The following is a 20,749-nucleotide window of genomic DNA, read 5'->3' as shown; positions in this document are numbered from 1 at the left end:
CTTGTTATTGATCAATGGCTTCTAAGCTTGCTTAAATACACCTTGAATCACTTCTGAACGTTGGGGATAATTAGAGAAGATATTATAGCCGTTTTAGTGTGAAAACATTTAATAAAACAGCTTGGACAGTGGAAGGAATCGGTTCCCTATCATAGGGAATCGGTTCCCTAAGTGTAAAATTCAAATATTTCGACCGTTGAACAGGGGGGAATCGGTACCCCATTGGGGGGAATCGGTTCCCTCCGATCATTCTGGAAAACTCGGAGCCAAACCATTCAGGGGGGAATCGGTTCCTCCTATGGGGGGAATCGGTTCCCTCTGAGTATTCTGGAATTTTTGGCTTTGAATTGGTTCGAAATACTTTGTAAAATATTTTGAAATTGTTTTATGATTAAAACTTAATTTTACACTTAAGTAAGGATCAAAAATGATTTTTGAAATATTTGGAGTAATGTTTTGATATTCGAATAGTTATATCGAATATACTTAGAAAATCATTTGGAAAATCTTAAAATCCATTTAACTTAATTTGTTATATCGAAATATTAAAATGTTTCAACAAATTCACTGTAGAATGAATAAATCTGCCCTAACAGGAAACAAATCCCCTTAACAAAAGAACAATGATTCATATATATTCTATTTTTCGAAAGAACAGTAAAATAAAATGGTGCATTTCAATGGCACCATGGATCTTTACAGAAATAAACAAGCAGCCAAAAAAAAAACTTACTATCATATGTTAAAAAATATATTTATATTTATTATAGTGTACATAGTACGAATTTTTCAGCAGCACAGAATGGTATAACCTCCACAACATTATGCTCGTTAAAACAACCAATGTTTCTTCTTCGGTTTTGGAGCCGGGGCACCTGGAAAAGATAGGTTAGAATATTTTTATCCTTTGAATATCCAAAATCCAGAGAGGCTCAACCTAAAATCATATTTTCACCCTAACCAACCTTGGATCGCATAAAGTGAGTTGTAGTGCACCTCAGACCAGAAACTCAACCACAATCCTGGACAATTCAAAGATAAAAACCATAAGAATGCATTCATGGATATCGAACTGAATTTTGAACCTGATGTCCACAAGATATTGATAGATAGAAATGATAACAGGCTCAAGCTATCACTATAGCATATGTTACTTGTTTACGTATAAATGTAGTCCAAGTGGGAGGACTCTATTAAGTCGGGGTAAAAGACGAGAAACAAAGTCAAATTAACCGATAACTGAACAATCTCATTGAATAAAATGCTTATTTTTATATGAGATTTCACGGAAAGCTTTACATGGAGTGATAAGAGCAGGGAGTGCATGATGAATAACTACTTGAAAATAATGAAAATAATAATAGTAAACAGTTACAGAGTATGATTTTTGAATTTTTTTCCCCAAAAGGAAAAAATATATATATTTCCATTCTTACCATTTTTAGGAGCCTGGCCTCGTGGCATAATTTCAATAAAGCAAGTATCTCTGAATGATGTCAAAAGGCATATTTTCACTGCAAACTGCAAATACACAAACACTGCATATTACATACTGATATGATGGGCTAGGAACTAGCTCAACAGAGTATTGAAGCATTTTACTTGGAATATTGCAAACTCAGAACACATTCACAATACTTGGAAGAACAGGGAATTCTTTAAGAAATAATAATGAGAGAAAAAAAAAAGGATTAACACTTCAGACGTTTCTAACAATATTCTCACAATCGCATCATAATCATCAAATATTTCTGAGAACCAACAAAGAAGTCAACTCAACGGATAATTTCGTATGCTAGCTCCAATGAGTAAACATCTAAGATATATATATATATATATATATGAACATTTTGGACAGATTAAAGGTTATACTATAAAATATAGATGAAACTTGGCAAAGGAACACAAGTTTGAAAGGAGAAGTCACAATTAAGGTCTTTCACTGAAAGCTGAGAAATTTAACCCATTACATTGCTTGTGGAGGGTTAAATATAGAGATATGACAATGACTGTCAGCTTGATGATATGATATGATATGAAAAATATCATGAGCAAGTAATAGAAGGGTAAGATAAAAGAGGCAGGAAATTATGATAGTTTTTATGATGGAATGCAAACCTTGTCAGCAGCTGCTTGTAATGTAACATGGTCCCCCCATTCTCCAGATCTACACAATAAGGCTAATTAGATTTGCAAATGTTCACCATGAGCAAAAAATCAAGTTCAACTAAACTCTAAAATAGAAGAATCAGTTCAGGTAACACTTATTCAGATCAAAACATCAAGTGAAAATGAAACATACTTTGCCATTTTCTTGCAATATTTCTTGTACTTCATTGGAACATATCCTTCATACAAGTTACGGTTTTCTTTAAGCTGAAACATGAAAAAGTAATACAAATAAGAAAAATTAGTCATTTGAAATTAATTACTTTATATATTTTTTTTCATCCTGCAGCTTTCACAAACCAAAAACTTCATCAATTTATTTTTCAGAGAATTCATAGTTGGTGTGAACTTCAAGCAGTTGACCAAATAAGTTCAAGAAAGAAAAATATAAAAGCAGGGTAAGATAAATTGTAATGTATGGAAAGACAGGAATGTTAGCATGCATGCTGTCAGTGGCTAAATGTCTTTATACTGAGTTGGAAGAGTTGCCGTAATTCTTTTAAGTATAATTTTGCATAAGTTCAACAGTTCATGGTGGAAGTTTGGCCCTAACCAAAGTTGCAGGTGGTAAATATATTCAATTTGAATGGTAAAAAATATCATTAGAAGAGAGCTAAATTTTCACTATGGTTATGATTTAGAGACAAAAGGATGAGCTAGAAGAAGTTGCAGCAGAAATGTTTTTCCATAATTCTTGAGGAGACAGCCACTACCGAAGTAGATTTTCAGGGGAGCAATAAGAAGAAAAGTGGTGCTCTTGATGGAGCGAACAGTTAAAAGAAACAATATGGAGATATATACAAGTGATAACAAGATGTTGAAATTTCTACCACGCCTTGTACTATTTTTCTTTGGGGCTATAGGTAAATAGGCTATGAAGCTAATATCTCCAATTGTAATTTAACACCAATGAATTAGGTGAAAATTTTCAAAACCTGAACAGTTGCAACATGATCTAAACACTTAGCAATTAAGGACCTAATATTTGGTTTCACATAAAATATCTATGCCCATATTCACTAGTTAAGCCCCAAAGACATTGTACCTGTTTAACAATATCTTTCCTTATATGTTTGTGATACTCAGGGGACCTGTACATCTGATCTGAAAGTGCACGAAACTGCAAAACAAAGTTATGTGATTTGAATATATAGTCTTAAAGCTTGACTATTTAAAATGAGGTCAAAACATGTGAGAGAGATTAGCTTTCATCATCACTTGGTTTTACTGTACCTGACAGTTCCCATCACCAGTGACCTTCACTTCACATAGACCATAAACTTGGAGCCTGAGAAAAAAGAGGGTTTTACAAAAAAAAAAATTCAATACACATATAGAAGTCTAGCAGCCTCTAAGAAAAGATATTCTCACACGAACTTAATCACAAGTTTCTCAAGTCTCAACTATATTCTAAAAGAAGGAAGAAAGAGGTAAAGCTTCAAAATGTCCATTAAACAAAGGAACAGACATTGAGGATTTTAAAGCTAAATTTCAGGGACCTACTAATGATGTTGCGTGAACCTTAATATTTATGCAATACTTATGAGTCGCGTGCTTGGGAATGCTTACACATAAAATCACATGTACACATATTTGTGAATTATAGAGACAAATGTCTTGTTGCAGCCCTAGGTCTCTAAGGTAAGCATGGACCTTATTAATTTGAACCCTCGGTAAGGGATAAACTCACAAGCTTCAGTAAATTAAAACAACTGTCAGAGGAAAGGTGAAAAGACTAGCAGGTAGATTGCAGAGTGAGGAGCATGCAAGAATTCGGGGATAGCATTTATCTTAAATATCTAATCTCTCCCTAAGATACACTATTTAGTTGATTTATAAATGGATAAATGATTAAAATGTAGGACCAATTCATTAAATCAGTTAAATTCTTCAAATTTTTCAATAAATACAAAGTAAGCCAACGAAGTTGCCTTCCAATTTTTCAGCTATGCTACATAGATATGTATATCCATGATATTTTTGAACATCTTTCAAATGAATGAAGATTAGAAGAATATTAAGAAGCTTTTGAACCATGTTTTTGGAACTGTTAAGCATAATACATACCTTTGTAGAAGACGTTGATGATCCAAACTTGCATCACTTATGCTGGGAATATAGGTGTTTATTTGTGGGACATGCTAAAGTTTCGACAAAGTTTCATTTAAAACAGAAGAATTATCAATAATAAGTAGCAATAACATAATTAATGTAATAAGCAAGAATTGTACTGAGAGGCAGACTTGATAAATAATAAAACAGGAGAACATCAACTGCATTGTTTCTCAGAGATAATGAATGCTTACTGAGAACTGTAAAGACTTATCTTTGTTGAATTTAAGGGGGAGGGGGGGGGAGGAAGATAAAGTCATAAATCCTACTAAAATCGGTTTTAAAGTGAATTCAGATAGACAGATCTATGAAGAAAATATAAACTTCGGAAGTTGAGGGAAGCTAAATATAACTAACAAGAAAAAAGAAGAGAAATTGAAAGTGGAACAGCATACAGGAACAGGTGCAAGAGCAGAAAGGCGCCTAGCAACTGCACCATCTAACTTGGAATATTCCTCTGATAATACAACTGCAATCATCTGGTCATCCTCAGTATCCGGATGACTGCTCCAAGAGGATGAGGTAGAACTTTCACCCATGTACTGAGCTCCATTCCACATACTGCAACTCGAGCCGAGTTCTCAGTCCACGGTATAAAACCAATTAAAACAGGTGCTGACTACTAAAACTGCAAGAGCAAGAAGTTTAACAGAATGAGTACCACTCTTAGATGCCAAAGTAAAGGCATAATAACATGTCTGATCGTTGGTACTCATTCAATTATGATCACATTATAGTTACATTATGAAAGATTGAGGGATTGGTCAAGATTCTAATTGGATTAAGTAATATAAAACAATCACTAAAAGGAAATTCGTAGCCTGAAACATAATATTGACCTAACAGTAAGATTCAAGGATTAAGGAATGAGCTAAAGGATAAGGGTATCAATAATCAATAATGAAGCATACATTCGATTCAACAACAACAACACGACCACATCTATCGAATCTATTACATATTTCTCCAATGGATCTTCCGATTGTTCAAAAAGTAAATACCGATCAGGACACAATAAGTCAAAACATCATCAAGCTCAGAATCTGGACTGAACGGAACGAAAAAAAATCCAACTTACTAATGGAAGAATCACCGGAGATATGCCGTTGGGGATGGTTGCAGCGAGCGGCGAAATATCAATATTCCGAGTCTTGGAAGGGGTCGGATTTATTTATTTATTTTTCTCTCTCTGTGACTGCTTCCACGAATTTCAGCAGAAGAGGAGAGAATATCTTGATCTTATATTAATTTAATTATTTTAGAGTTGAAAAGGGGCGCCTACCCATCCATCGTACAGACCTGGATGAACGAGTGCTCTAATAGGATGAGGATGGCGGAGGGTTACCGCGTTTGGTTGAGAGTTGTTGGGTTTCGCGGTTTCGACGCGCCAAGACAACTCTACCCGCTCCTCACCCTTGTCGTTTTCTGTTTCATCTTGTCCGTTTCAACACACATATCTAACTTTATATGCTATTAGAATTGCGAGTAAAACTGTTTCCCCTTTATTTCGTTTAATGCCATGTGGACAACAACGGAGTCACAGCTCGGTGAAAATGGTACGTATTCGTTTTTAAATTTAAATTTTTTTGATTAATTATTTATTTTATAAATAATATTTATCTAAAATTATTTATCTTGAAAATTTAATATCTATCTTAAAATTTAAATTTTATTCGATTAATTATTTATTTTTTAGATAATACTCACCCTAAAATCTTATTATATCTATCATATTTAAAATATTTATGTCATTGACACATATATATCTATCCTAACAATATTTATGAATATATCACTTCATATCAAAGATATCTTCCTTATATATCATCTAGAGTCAGAACACAATGTTGGAAGGTTCGGTGTTTCCGTGTTGGTCTCAAATTGTGTACGTGTGTGCACGTGTCTTTCTTATATATATAAAACACGTGTGTACATGTGTATATGTAAAACACGTGTGTACATGTGTATATGTAAAACACGTGTGTACATGTGTATATGTACATGGCATCTACATAAATGTTTATTTATATATATATAATTTTTTAGTTTTATATTTTTAATTTTAAATGTTTTGTTTAGCAATTTCAGTTGTTTAATAGATTTACTTATCACATAAATAAACTATTATAATATATTCCATATGACATTTCATATTAAAGTTTATAGTTTACAAAAACAAATCTTTGACATCTATCTCTATGATGTATTATGATCTTTTATCAACGCGTCATAGATGAATTAAAAATTTTGGAATCCAATAATTATTGGTGATGATGATCATCAGTGTCTGACGATAAAAATAGATGGTGATTGGTGATGGTGATAAGCGACAATTAGTGATGAGGATTTTGATCAGATTTAGGAATAAATCTGATATTTTATTTAAAGTTCAATGATCAAATTAATATTATGTTTAAGATAGACTAGTCAAGCTAAAATTGAGGGTTAAAATAATATTATATTCAGTACTTAAATTATTATTTTTATTTTGTTTTGGTAAAAAACTTTATTTTTGGGTAAATTATACGTTTAGTATCTAAATTATTAGTTTTAGTCTATTTTAGTACTTAAACTTTCAAAAAAAAATTCAAAATCATACCTAACGTTTAGTTTTTGTTTCATTTTAGTACTCATCGTTAAAAACTTAATGAATGGGTTGACGAGACATAGCTTTGGTGGACGAACAACCAATCCAAACAGTGAATCACAAGAGAATATTGAGTTGACCAATATAGTCCAATTTCAGGCCATCGAACAATTGAAGACGAAGATCGAAGGATGAAAAAGTTGAAGAGTCCATCATAGATTTGGAGAGATTGAAGCATTTTTCGGTGGAACGGCGGTCGGAATCATGTTTAGGGAGTTGAAAAGGTGCGGGCTATAAAGTATGTGCTTCATCGACCGACAGATGCAACGATCAACGATTGTAGATGCAGTGACCGACGAGCTCATCTGTTAAGTTTTTAACAATGAGGTACTAAAATGAAACAAAAACTAAACATTAGGTATATTTTGAAGAAAAAAAGTTTAGATACTAAAACAGACCAAAACTTATAATTTAGGTACTACTACTACACGTAATTTGCCCTTATTTTTTTAAAAAAATCATACTTAAAGTTTATTTTAGGTTTCAATTTGGTACCCTGCGTTAAATCTTAACATGAGATTTTTTTATATTTTTCAACAATGTCGTGACATTACCTTTTGGTGATACATTAACATCGCCGTTAAGTTTTTAATGGTGTGGTACCGAAATGAAACATAAACTAAATATCATGTATTATTTAAAAAAATAAAGTTTGGGTGTCAAAAATAATTAAAAGTATTATTTTAGGAACTAAACATGTAGTTTACCCAAAATATAAATGATCGGAATATAATATTTTTTAAAAAATAATGATCAAAATAAGACATATTAAAAATAAAAGGGATCATTAATATATTCTACCCTTTAGAACAGTAAAGAAGATGTGACTTCACAACGGCCGCCTCTTAAGCAGCCCATCATACCCCAACGTGGCCTCTAGCTGCCATCCATCCAACGTACCCAGTATTTTTTTTCTCATATAAATAACCCACTCATATAATCCAGGAAACTTACCCTTCCATCTCCATATATTATTCTCCTATTACGTGCACCTATCTAATCTTCTTAATATCCTACCATATATTGTAAAATCTACAACCAATCCTATGGCCAAAACTTCCACAGATATTCGAGTATTTTATTTATTTAATTTTATATTCCTGGCAATTTGGATGTTCGTTGCAGTGTTGATGCACAATTTTTTAATTATTGCGGTGTTACGTAACGTTTTAGACCATAAAAATTATGATGTGATTCTCTTATCGCGTTGCATTAATATCACGTGATGATAATCTTTAAAACCGTTACGATACGATCGTTACATTGCGTTACAACTGTAATTTAGTACTACATGTAGAGGTGCCAAAGCTGGGAAAAGAAGCCGCTACAAAGGCCATCAAAAAATGAGGTCAGCCCAAATCTAAGACTCCTCTGTCAAGAGTGCTGGGAAAACAAGAAGGGTGCTCGTGTTCTCGTGGTCTACTTCGAGATCACGGCTGTCACTTTCCGTGGACCTTCTGACACTCACTTGGTTTCCCTAGTGTGCCAAGTACTTTTTGTTGATGACCTGAATCGCACATTTGATTTTAATAGCTGAATATTTTAACAGAGATTTTTTATATACATAATAATTGAACCTAAAATATTATTTAAACGAAATGAAACTGTTTACCCCTTAAAACAATCTCGTAGATTAATTATGTATTTCTTTCCCTATTTTAGTTGTCTTCAAAAAGAGAGTCAATTAGATTTTTTTTTTAAAAGGAATATTGGAATATTAGGATTTATGATCTTTAACATTTGCATCTTTTTAGAATTTTTTTAATTTACGACGCATATGGCCATATTTGATAGCTTCGAATATTTGAATAAATTATAAAATTTATAATTATTTAATTACTTTTAATATTTATGATGAATTACACAAATTAATATAAATTAGATTTTTGTTGATGAGAATAAATAAGTTATATCAATTGTTGATAGTCTATTCTTCCTAATTTAAATGAAAAATCACAGTCAATGTAAGAATAATCATTAGCAGATAATTTTCTGGTCGAGTGAAGAAGAGAAAGAAGGCTTACAATAGAAGATGAATACCCTAAATCTAAGAGAGGAAAGGGTCCTATTTCTAAATCTAAGAGATGATTCTAGTTAATAGTGTAAATAATAGAGTCATAAAAACTATTCATATGTTAACATAAAATATATTAAAAGTAAGACTAAATTAAAATAAATTAAAATAAAGTTAGTCTTCCAACCGAATGGTGACAAATGGCACCAGTGACACGTGGCATCATTCGATTGTAAGATTAAATTTATTTTAATTTATTAAAAGTAGGATTAAACTTTGAGAATATTTAAACAATAATGACCAAATGAGTGATTAAACAAAAATGTCACGTCAGCTAATCAATTAACGACAATTAACCCGTAGTGATCACATCTTAATTATATAAAAACGAAAGTGACCATATATTAATTAAATAAAAGCGAAAATGCTCATATATTATGTTTTTTGAAATCAGTGAGGAAAAGTGAACAAAATACAAATATAAGTAATCAATCACGTAGTTAACCCAAAAAACTGACTGTTCTTTTTCTTTAGTTTATACTGATTTCTATAGATCATATTATTTTTTTATTTTGTTTAGTCGGTGACGATTTCAATTTTGATGTTGATTATTGATCGACTGTTCTTTTTTCTTTATTTTTTTAGTTTTTAATAAGAATAATTCTGTTTTGTGACACATTTTTCTATCTTTGTATCACATTTTCTGTCTTCTTATTTGGTCTTTTGGCATTTATTTTTATTTTATGTTTTTCAGGATTAGATTTGACAACGCCATAACTGATCAAAATGACATTTATTTTTAATCATGTTAATCTTTCTTGTTATGGATCCTCGAATTGAATTTGGATAGACAATTTTACATTCGTAAATAGTTTTTCATGATGCTCAGCTTTAATTTATAGTTCTCGGTGATCTTTCAATAGTTTAACCATAGTTTGTGGTTTTTTTCCAGTGCAATAAGAATTATTGATATCTATTTTTCATTTGAGTATTTTGATTGGATTTTTAACCTTTTCATGTATGGTCATTGTACGATCTAAAGTGACCAATTTCAATTTTATAGGAAAATGTTCAAATTATGTATTTAGTTTATGATAATAACTATAAATCCTTATCGTAATTTAGGATGTTTTTACTTTTTAATAAGACCAAGAACTTATATTAAAAAAATTGTGTATATTTTAATAATTTTACGTATTCATTATCTTGTATGGAGTAACATTTTAATAAAACAAATACTAGGGCTTACGTACATTTTTAATTTAAGCATGAATGATTTTTGTCTGTTTTGTGAGCACTTTTTTTTTACGTTACAAAAAGTTTAGGTTAGGGGTGGTTACCCCAGTCTATAACCATGACATATTTAAGATCCAATTGGAATTTACATAGAAATTTATTGATTGTTCACCAAAAGTGACGGTGATAGGATTCAAACTTGACCTTAGCCCAAATTCCTAAATTTCAATAACTTGTGTCAACACTCATCGGCACCTTCTATGTTGGTATAAGCCAAATATTTTTGAAGTATTACCGGAAAATGTACGTTTTGGATATTATAATGTTGCCTGTTTCTTAGTTATAGATAAAATATACTTTTTTATTAAAAAATGAATAAAATTTCAAAAGAAAGTGAAGACTCTCGTATAAATAACCCACCCATATTGTTGAGGCAACGTACCCTTCCGTTTTCTTATCTTGTTCTCCTAGTTCCTAGTACTTGCAAATTCCAACTCAAGCCGCTTTCACTATTTCAATATCTCTCTCTCATCCCCTTTTGTGTTAAGGGAGGTTTACGTGGATCTGACGTCTTAGTTAATATACCATCATATCTCGTTGAATTGAATCCACCACCGATCCCATGGCCAAAACCTCCGTCGAGGAGATCCGAAAGACCCAAAGAGCTGAGGGACCAGCGACCATCCTCGCCATTGGCACTGCCTGTAACACCCCCAACCCGTACCCGACCCGGATACGAGTCTGAGGTGTCACATTGACTACTCAAAACATTTACTTTTACAAAATACCCAAGATTCAGTTTGATATTTCTAATAAAACCATTTATTTTCTATGATATAACACATATGCTTTTACAAAACTGATCAGAACATATCTAATACAAATCTTTTAATTACATGCCAACTAAATTTTATATATAACAAAATACATGTTATTCATTTAGGTTATGATCTGACCTTCGGTAAGGAGAAACTAACATGTCTTGCTCCTCTTAGCTTCTCTTCCTGCTTTCCTGAACCTACGTGTGAAACACTCACACGTTAAGTCATAGACTTAGTGAGACATATAAATACATATGTAAATTGTCAAATGCATGTACATATCATGTAATACAACGTCATACTGGTATACATACTTTTTCATGTAACAATTACATACATATATGCATGTCACCATTTATATTCTCTCATACTCTTATATGATTATCCTTTCTATCTCTTATCTCTTGTTCATATGATCTCTTATTTTCATTTCTATATCTTATAACATGTTCTTACATCATCATATGAGTCCTTGATATTTATTCATATATATACCTTAACATATATTCTTGTACATCCCATAACAAATGACATAACCCATAACACACATTCTTTCCTGTAACATATACACACATTCACATATATCATCATATAAAACATGTCACACATTTCTCATTGCAACTCACATTTTATCATTATCTTTTTTGTTAGCCCATGCTCAATACTGAGAACTTAAGGTATGTGAGTACATAGAGGTTGTGCACTATGTTGTCACCACAACCCGTATAATTCCCACTAGGGGCGCGTAGAATTTGTCCCGAAGGACCAATTATAACACATATGTCCCGAAGGACCACTATGTCCCAAAGGACCGCGTAGACCCTCGACTCTTGGCATGCCAACTATACATATAGTTCTCATAACACATGACATGGGCATTATCTTTTACCTCATTACACATTCACATATTCATATCACATATTCACGTAGTTTACTTTCACGTAGCATTTTTCCATGAAATTCACATTCACGTATCACATAACTTTCCACTTATACTTGTATTCTTTTTTTTTACATAGCTCATATAACATACATAGCATATCGTGTAACGTTCTCATAGAAACACATATGAGTCATATCACTTTCACATATATTTTATCATATATCTTATCTCTTATGATCATATAACCTATTATCACACATACATGCATTCAAAAGGTTCACATATAAAGATACATTCGACAATTAAACCTATGCATTTACTCATATACTTCTAGCACCATATTATTACAGGATCATGCTCAGGTACTCTTAAACATCATATCATACTATACTTATATTATTGTACTCATGTGATCTATTATCGGAATTAGATTCATCGCAAGTCTTAATTCCATAAACATCATGTAAACTTAATATAATGTACTCACCTGGTCTCACTAGTCAATACCGATCTGTTATCTTTTCCTTTATCGATCTTATTTGCCAAGTTTCGGAACTTGTTTAGGCTCTGAATCTACATAGTAATTCATTGATACTAATTAGTATATTAATTAATATATTCTAAACTATCATTTCTTGGCTAAAAGAAGAGTCATTTTCATCTTTTAATGAAGGTATGCATCAATGCACCACACCCTGCATCGATGCATAAATCTTATTCAATGTTTACATTTAAGGGGGTGCATCGATGCACTACTTGTGCATCGATGCACTGATGGCATTCGATGTTCGTATTTTAGAAGAGTGCATCGATGCACTTCAGGTGCATCGATACACCTTGAACAATTTTGGGATTTACCCTTGATGCATCGGTGCACATTGAATGTGCATCAATGCACATAGCCCATAATTCCAATTTATACATGAAAATCCACTCTTTTCAGCTTAATTACTTAATATTTCATCCCCTTTCTTATTCATTTATATTCATTTATCTTGTCTTTAACCTTAATATCATCTCCTCTTCATTAACTTCAAGAATCATACCAGATTTTTAACATGTTTTAAAACTCATTCTATCACTTCACATCTCTTAATTTAAACCTTGACAAGTCAAATTTAACTTCCAACTCTAGTTATGAACTCTATTTCAAGATTTCATCCAAGAACCTCAAATCTTTAATCCCTCTTAACTCCATCATACTTTGATTTTAAGATAACTTAAGCTTTCCTTAAGCTTAGTTATCATCTAATAATCATAAACCAACTTTTATTTCAACAAATAATCAACTAGCCATAAAACTAACCTTTGCCATGGTGACTCACGGTTGAAAAAGAAGAAGAGAACTCTGGAAGTTTATTTTGCCTTCTTTTCTCTTCCACGTGGGCTTCCTTATCTAATAAAGGAAAATAAAAATCTTCCATGTCAAATGACTATTTTACCCTTTACTTCATTCAATAATTACTAAATAACCTTCATCATATTTCCAATAAATCATTGAACTATTCAATTATCCCACTTTAATTACCAATTCCTAAAATTTTACAATTTGGTCACTAACCCGGTATTGAGGATGTTACAAATCTCCCCTCCTTTAAAGAAAATTCGTCCTCGAATTTTCACTAAACAAATCAATAAGAACACATCTTCTATTGTTCTCATATTACCTCCTTTCTTAATCTTTTCTTCATTTCTTTCTTAAACTACCTTTTTCCTTTATACATTTATCTGATGTCACTGATCATATAAACAGTAACTAGTAACTTTAATCCCTTTCTGTCTTTTCTCTCCTTCCATTATGCATTTTCCTTTGACCTTTTCTGCGACTTCATATAATATCACTAATCATGTAGACAGTAACATCCATTTTCACCACTCAACATCATAAATTCATCTCTAACTGCCTTACAATAATAACCAAATTCGTTTTCCATCATCATTTAACCAAAAACACGACCTTAAATCTTCTTTAAATATGAATCAACATACACTTTAAAGAATCTTTTTACATCACCTTGCAAACTTTTCTTACTTTTATATCAAAATTATCATCTACACTTCCATATAACTCTTATCGTATCTAATCCTTTAACTAAATTCCTTTCATTTTTTACTCCATTATTCCTTTATTTATTCCTTATACCCCAAATCATATATTTCCTTTCATGTTCACATACTCTTGTCTTATCACCTATACTCATCTCTATATATCAATCTTCATGGCATCCTCATAACTTTGATAACCCATTTACTTATACAAAACTTCATTCTTTATCATTTCTTATACTTGTATTTTCATTCCTTAAGGTTTCATGCAAATACTTATCTTCTTTTCTACATCATAGTTATCTGATCAGAATATACAACTATATTCAGTTTCACATCATAATGATTAACTCAACTTTACCTTTTCTTCCAATCTTATAACCTTTAATCTGAACAATTAATCAATAACATCTGTCCAATCTAGGGCACAAACCCTAGTCAACCAATCACATACATCATTTCCAATCGAAATTATCTCAAAATTCGTTTACTTAACTTGTCAATTTCACATCATTCTCATACATCCTGAAATTTTCGTTATTAAAACTCAACATCATAACTTCCTTTGTCTTATAATGATCATTGATATATACATTCTCAAACTCTTCTTATCAATCCTCAGCTTTACTCAAATATACAAATCCTTATTTCCTTTACTATATCACCTTACTATGGTCCAAATACAACTGTATCCAGATCCATTTTATATTTGGTTGTCTTATCCTGACAACATCTCAAAATATTAAATTCTATACCTTTTCCATCACATAATCTGGTTAGCCAACGCTAACTCTGTCCATCCAAAATGAAAACCCTTATTCTATCCACATTCTTGCTTATACATGGTATTATTCCTTTATTTCAAACTCATCAACTCTGGATGTATATATCTTATACGCTTGTCACTGATGCACTTATTCTCGAATTCTCCACAAATTCTAATCACATCTTTAGATCTTTTAACGTCCTTATGGTGACACTTGCTCAACATATTCTATCTTATTCACTTTATAACAAAACTTCTCCATATCACTTTTTTTTTCCGATTCGAAACAGTGAAAACCTTTTATCACTATTCAAATATAATTTCAATTTTCTGAAATCAACCTTTAATCTTATAAGACACTTTCTGAGGTTTCTGATCTTCATCCTGTCTGGCCAGGGCAGGTGAATTGCTATCACCAACGATTTGTCAATTATCGATTCACTTTGATAATTTCTATAATCAATTTCTACTATATTATACAAATCTTGTTCTATTGGCAAGACAACATACTCCTTACCCTATCATATCAGAAATTTTCACTTTGTGTTGGTATGTACACATTTTATGACACTTTGGACTTTAGTTTATGCCGATAATCGGTTAAACCGTAGCTCTGATACCATTAAATTAACACCCCCAACGTACCGACCCGTATACGAGTCTGAGGTGTCACATTGACTACTCAAAACATTTACTTTTACAAAATACCCAAGATTTAGTTTGATATTTCTAATAAACCATTTATTTTCTATGATATAACACATATGCTTTTACAAAACTGATCAGAGCGTATCTAATAGAATTCTTTTAATTACATGCCAACTAAATTCTATATATAACAAAATACATGTTATTCATTTAGGTTATGATCTGACCTTCGGTAAGGAGAAACTAATATGGCTTGCTCCTCTTAGCTTCTCTTCCTGCTTTCCTGAACCTACGTGTGAAACACTCACACGCTAAGTCATAGACTTAGTGAGACATATAAATACATATGTAAATTATCAAATGCATGTACATATCATGTAATACAATGTCATACTGGTATACATACTTTTTCATGTAACAATTACATACATATATGCATGTCACCATTTATATTCTCTCATACTCTTATATGATTATCCTTTCTATCTCTTATCTCTTGTTCATATGATCTCTTATTTTCATTTCTATATCTTATAACATGTTCTTATATCATCATATGAGTCCTTGATATTCATTCATATATACCTTAACATATATTCTTGTACATCCCATAACAAATGCCATAACCCATAACACATTCTTTCCTGTAACATATACACACATTCACATATATCATCATAAAACATGTCACACATTTCTCATTGCAACTCACATTTTATCGTTATCTTTTTTGTTAGCCCATGCACAATACTGAGAACTTAAGGTATGTGAGTACATATAGGTTGTGCACTATGTTGTCACCACAACTCATATAATTCCCGCTAGGGGCGCGTAGAATTTGTCCCGAATGACCACTTATAACACATATGTCCCGAAAGACCACTATGTCCCAAAGGACCGCGTAGACCCTCGACTCTTGGCATGCCAACTATACATATAGTTCTCATAACACATGACATGGGCATTATCTTTTACCTCATTACACATTCACATATTCATATCACATATTCAAGTAGTTTACTTTCACGTAGCATTTTTCCATGAAATTCACATTCACGTATCACATAACTTTCCACTTATACTTGTATTTTTTTTTCACATAGCTCATATAACATACATAGCATATCGTGTAACGTTCTCATAGAAACACATAAGTCATATCACTTTCACATATATTTTATCATATATCTTATCTCTTATGATCATATAACCTATTATCACAAATACATGCATTCAAAAGGTTCACATATAAAGATACATTCGACAATTAAACCTATGCATTTACTCATATACTTCTAGCACCATGTTATTACAGGATCATGCTCGAGTACTCTTAAACATCATATCATACTATACTTATATTATTGTACTCATGTCATCTATTATCGGAATTAGACTCATCGCAAGTCTTAATTCCATAAACATCATGTACACTTAATATCATGTACTCACCTGGTCTCACTAGTCAATATCGATCTGTTATCTTTTCCTTGATCGATCTTATTTGCCAAGTTCCGGAACTTGTTTAGGCTCTGAATCTACATAGTAATTCATTGATACTAATCATTATATTAATTAATATATTCTAAACTATCATTTCTTGGCTAAAAGAAGAGACATTTTCATCTTTTAATGAAGGTATGCATCAAACACCACACCCTGCATCGATGCATAAATCTTATTCGATGTTTACATTTAAGGGGGTGCATCGATGCACTGATGGCATTCAATGTTCGTATTTTAGAAGAGTGCATCGATGCACTTCAGGTGCATCGATACACCTTGAACAATTTATGGGATTTACCCTTGATGCATCGGTGCACATGTGCACCGATGCACATAGCCTAGAATTCCAATTTATACCTGAAAATCCACTCTTTTCAGCTTAATTACTTCATATTTCATCCCCTTTCTTATTCTTAACTTACATATACATATTTAAACTCATTTATATTCATTTATCTCGTCTTTAACCTTAATATCCTCTCATCTTCATTAACTTCAAGAATCATACCAGATTTTCAACATGTTTTAAAACTCGTTCTATCACTTCACGTCTCTTAATTTAACCCTTGGCAAGTCAATTTAACTTCCAACTCTAGTTATGAACTCTATTTCAAGATTTCACCCAAGAACCTCAAATCTTTAATCCCTCCTAACTCCATCATACTTTGATTTAAGATAACTTAAGCTTTCCTTAAGCTTAGTTATCATCTAATAATCATAAACCAACTTTTATTTCAACAAATAATCAACTAACCACAAAACTCACCTTTGCTATGGTGACTCACGGTTAAGGAAGAAGAAGAGAACTCTGGAAGTTTATTTTGCTTTCTTTTCTCTTCCACGTGAACTTCCTTATCTAATAAAGGAAAATAAAAATCTTCTATGTCAAATGGCTATTTTACCCTTTACTTCATTCAATAATTACTAAATAACCTTCATCATATTTCCAATAAATCATTGAACTATTCAATTATCCCACTTTAATTACCAATTCCTAAAATTTTACAATTTGGTCACTAACCCGGTATTGATGATGTTACACTGCCACTCCTCCCAATTTCGTTTCCCCAGCTGAATATCCCGACTACTATTCCGTGTCACCAATAGCGACCACATGACAGACCTCAAACAAAAATTCCAACGCATGTGTATGTCCCTCTATAATCTATATAAGATATACACGTACTCACTCATTACATATATATAGTATATACATTTGCAATCTTTTATGCAGTTTATGTTTTCTCTCAACAGGCGACAAATCCATGATAAAAAAAACGTTATATGTATCTGACCGAGGAAATCTTGAAGGAGAATCCAAAGCTTACATGGCTCCTTCTCTAGACGCGCCCCAAGACATAGTGGTTGTGGAGGTGCCTAAGCTGGGGAAAGAAGCGGCCACAAAGGCCATCAAAGAATGGGGTCAGACAGCCCAAATCCAAGATTATCCATCTCGTTTTCTGCATTACTTCTGGTGTGGACATGCCTGGTGCTGATTACCAACTCACTAAGCTGGTCGGACTCAAACCCTCCGTTAAGAGGTATATGATGTATCAGTAAGGTTGTTTTGCTGGTGGGATCGTTCTCCGTCTCGCCAAGGACTTGGCTGAAAACAATAAGGGTGCTCGTGTTCTCGTGGTCTGTTCTGAGATAACGGCTGTCACTTTTCGTGGACCCTCTGATACTCACTTGGATTCCCTTGTGGGCCAAGCATTGTTCGGTGATGGCGCTGCGACTATCATCGTAGGTTCCGACCCTGACACCAAAATCGAACGACCATTGTTCCAGCTTGTATCAGCTGCTCAGACGATCTTGCCGGACTCAGATGGAGCCATCGATGGACACTTGCGTGAGACGGTCTCACTAATTTCCATCTGTTGAAAGATGTATCGGGCTTAATCTCGAAGAACATAGAGAAAAGCTTGGTAGAAGCCTTCTCCCCGATTGGAATTACTAATTGGAACTCAATCTTTTGGATCGCTCACTCCGGTGGACCTGCCATACTCGACCAAGTGGAAGCAAAACTTGGTCTTAAAGAAGAGAAACTGAGGGCGACACGCCAAGTGCTGAGATGAGATGAGAAAGAAATCGGTGGAGGAAGGGAAGGGCAGCACCGGTGAAGGATTGGAATGGGGCGTCCTTTTCGGATTCAGACTAGGTCTCACTGTGGAAACTGTTGTGCTACATAGCGTCCCCACACAGGCAATTGATCACTAACCGATCTCTCGCTCAATTGTTGAATTAAAAAAGTTAATACAAATGAGTAAAAAAACAAGTGAGAGTGATTGTTTGGTGTTGGGGAGAAATCAAAAGATAAAGCAAAGCATGAAAGTTTTGATATGATGTTTAATTTCTAAGGCATATATGTAAGATAAGGATGATGTGAGTATGATCATATAATTACTGCTATTAATAAACCAAGAGGAGGTCCCTGTTCTCTAAAAAAAAATCAATATTTCGTATTTTTTATCTCTCAATGTGACTCTTTAATTCAGAAAATAAATCTAATATGGTCAAATTATTTTTTTAAAGTTCAAGGACTTATTTAATTTTTAAAAAAATAAAATTTATTTTAAATTTAAAATTATTCAAATATTTTAAATATGAAATATAAAAAATGTTACAAATAAAAATTAAATTACTAAAAAATGAATATACATATTTAAAACTAAAAATATTATAAAAACTTAATTTTTTTAATATAGATCGTTATAAAATGATAACTAATAAATTATTAAAAAATTAAAAAATATTTTTAAAAAGATATATTATACATAATATATACATGTAATATATAGACATATCATCAACACTTATACAAAATATTCATACTTGACTAATAAAGACTTACAAAATTTAAATTAGTCAAAACATACAAATTAGTCAAGAATTACATAATATATACTATATTTTCTAATTATATTCTATGCTGAAACTTATTATATAATTATCTTTTAATTAGTCGGGACTTATAAAAAGATAATTTGAGAACATAATAAGTTTTGACTATTTCAAAAATTATAAGTCTTGACTAATTTAAATTTTGCAATTCTCGATTAATCTAATAAAAATACTTTGTATAAGTGTTTATGATATATCTATATATTACATGTATATATTATGTATAATTTATCTTTTTTAAAAATAAATTTTAATTTTTTAATAATTTACAAGTAATTATTTATAACCTATTATATATTCATTTGTTAAAAAATATTTATAATAGTTTTAGTATTTTTAATAAATATTTAATTTTTAATAATTTAATTTTTATTTTTAGTATTTTTATTTAATTATTTGAATAATTTTATATTTATAATTTAAAATATTTTTTATTTTTATAAAAACTAAATAAGCCCTTAAACTTTAAAAAAATCAATTTGTCCCTCAAACAAAACCAAAAAATTAATTTAGCCCATGTGTCATGTCATCTGTGACATCATCAACCATCGTGAACTGTCAATTAGCACCGTGGACTGTCATATCATCACCGTAATGATCAACAACGGAAAATATTTGTTAAAGTGTCACATTGAGTTTATTTTATGAGTTAGAGCCAAGCCACATTGAGAGAAAAATAATACGATGGTCACATTTATTTTTTAAAATTACAGGGACTTATGAGGTGAGAAAGAAGTTGAATTTATTTTTCCAATCGATTTCAAAAAGATTGGAAATTCAAATAATTATTTAATCTTCAAGCAATGAAATTAAAACTATTAAAATATAAATTAATTAAAAATAAAAAAGATTAAAAAAACTAAAAAATATATAATTAAATACATAAAAACTTCTAAATTATAAATATAAAAAATAAAAATTTAATAAGACGAAAATTACTAAAATAATTAAAAATTAAAAAATTATTAAGATATAAAAATATTTTACCAAATCCAAAAGA

At 31.6% G+C, this 20,749-nt stretch overlaps 1 protein-coding gene and 1 pseudogene across 1 annotated transcript; one reads left to right on the top strand and one right to left on the bottom strand.

Moving 5' to 3' along the window:
• Positions 1 to 740: 740 nt before the first annotated feature.
• Positions 741 to 5,656, bottom strand: LOC120118683 (OVARIAN TUMOR DOMAIN-containing deubiquitinating enzyme 12-like). Its single transcript, XM_039138693.1, has 10 exons — positions 5,360 to 5,656; positions 4,677 to 4,909; positions 4,237 to 4,310; positions 3,403 to 3,457; positions 3,215 to 3,289; positions 2,303 to 2,376; positions 2,119 to 2,167; positions 1,437 to 1,521; positions 966 to 1,022; positions 741 to 875 (listed from the first exon to the last, which is right to left on the bottom strand). Exons 2-10 carry the CDS (start codon positions 4,839 to 4,841, stop codon positions 832 to 834), a joined length of 678 nt encoding a protein of 225 aa, XP_038994624.1. The 5' UTR covers positions 4,842 to 4,909; positions 5,360 to 5,656; the 3' UTR covers positions 741 to 831.
• A 5,028-nt stretch (positions 5,657 to 10,684) lies between these two features.
• LOC120118689 lies at positions 10,685 to 19,090 on the top strand (annotated as a pseudogene).
• The last annotated feature ends 1,659 nt before the right edge of the window (positions 19,091 to 20,749 follow it).

Source organism: Hibiscus syriacus, unplaced genomic scaffold (assembly GCF_006381635.1).
Source record: "Hibiscus syriacus cultivar Baekdansim isolate YM2019G1 unplaced genomic scaffold, ASM638163v2 tig00110328_pilon, whole genome shotgun sequence".
In the NCBI taxonomy this organism is placed as follows: domain Eukaryota; kingdom Viridiplantae; phylum Streptophyta; class Magnoliopsida; order Malvales; family Malvaceae; genus Hibiscus; species Hibiscus syriacus.
The sequence above is the reverse complement of the archived record's forward strand: the minus strand, read 5'-3'. Positions and strand labels throughout refer to the sequence as shown.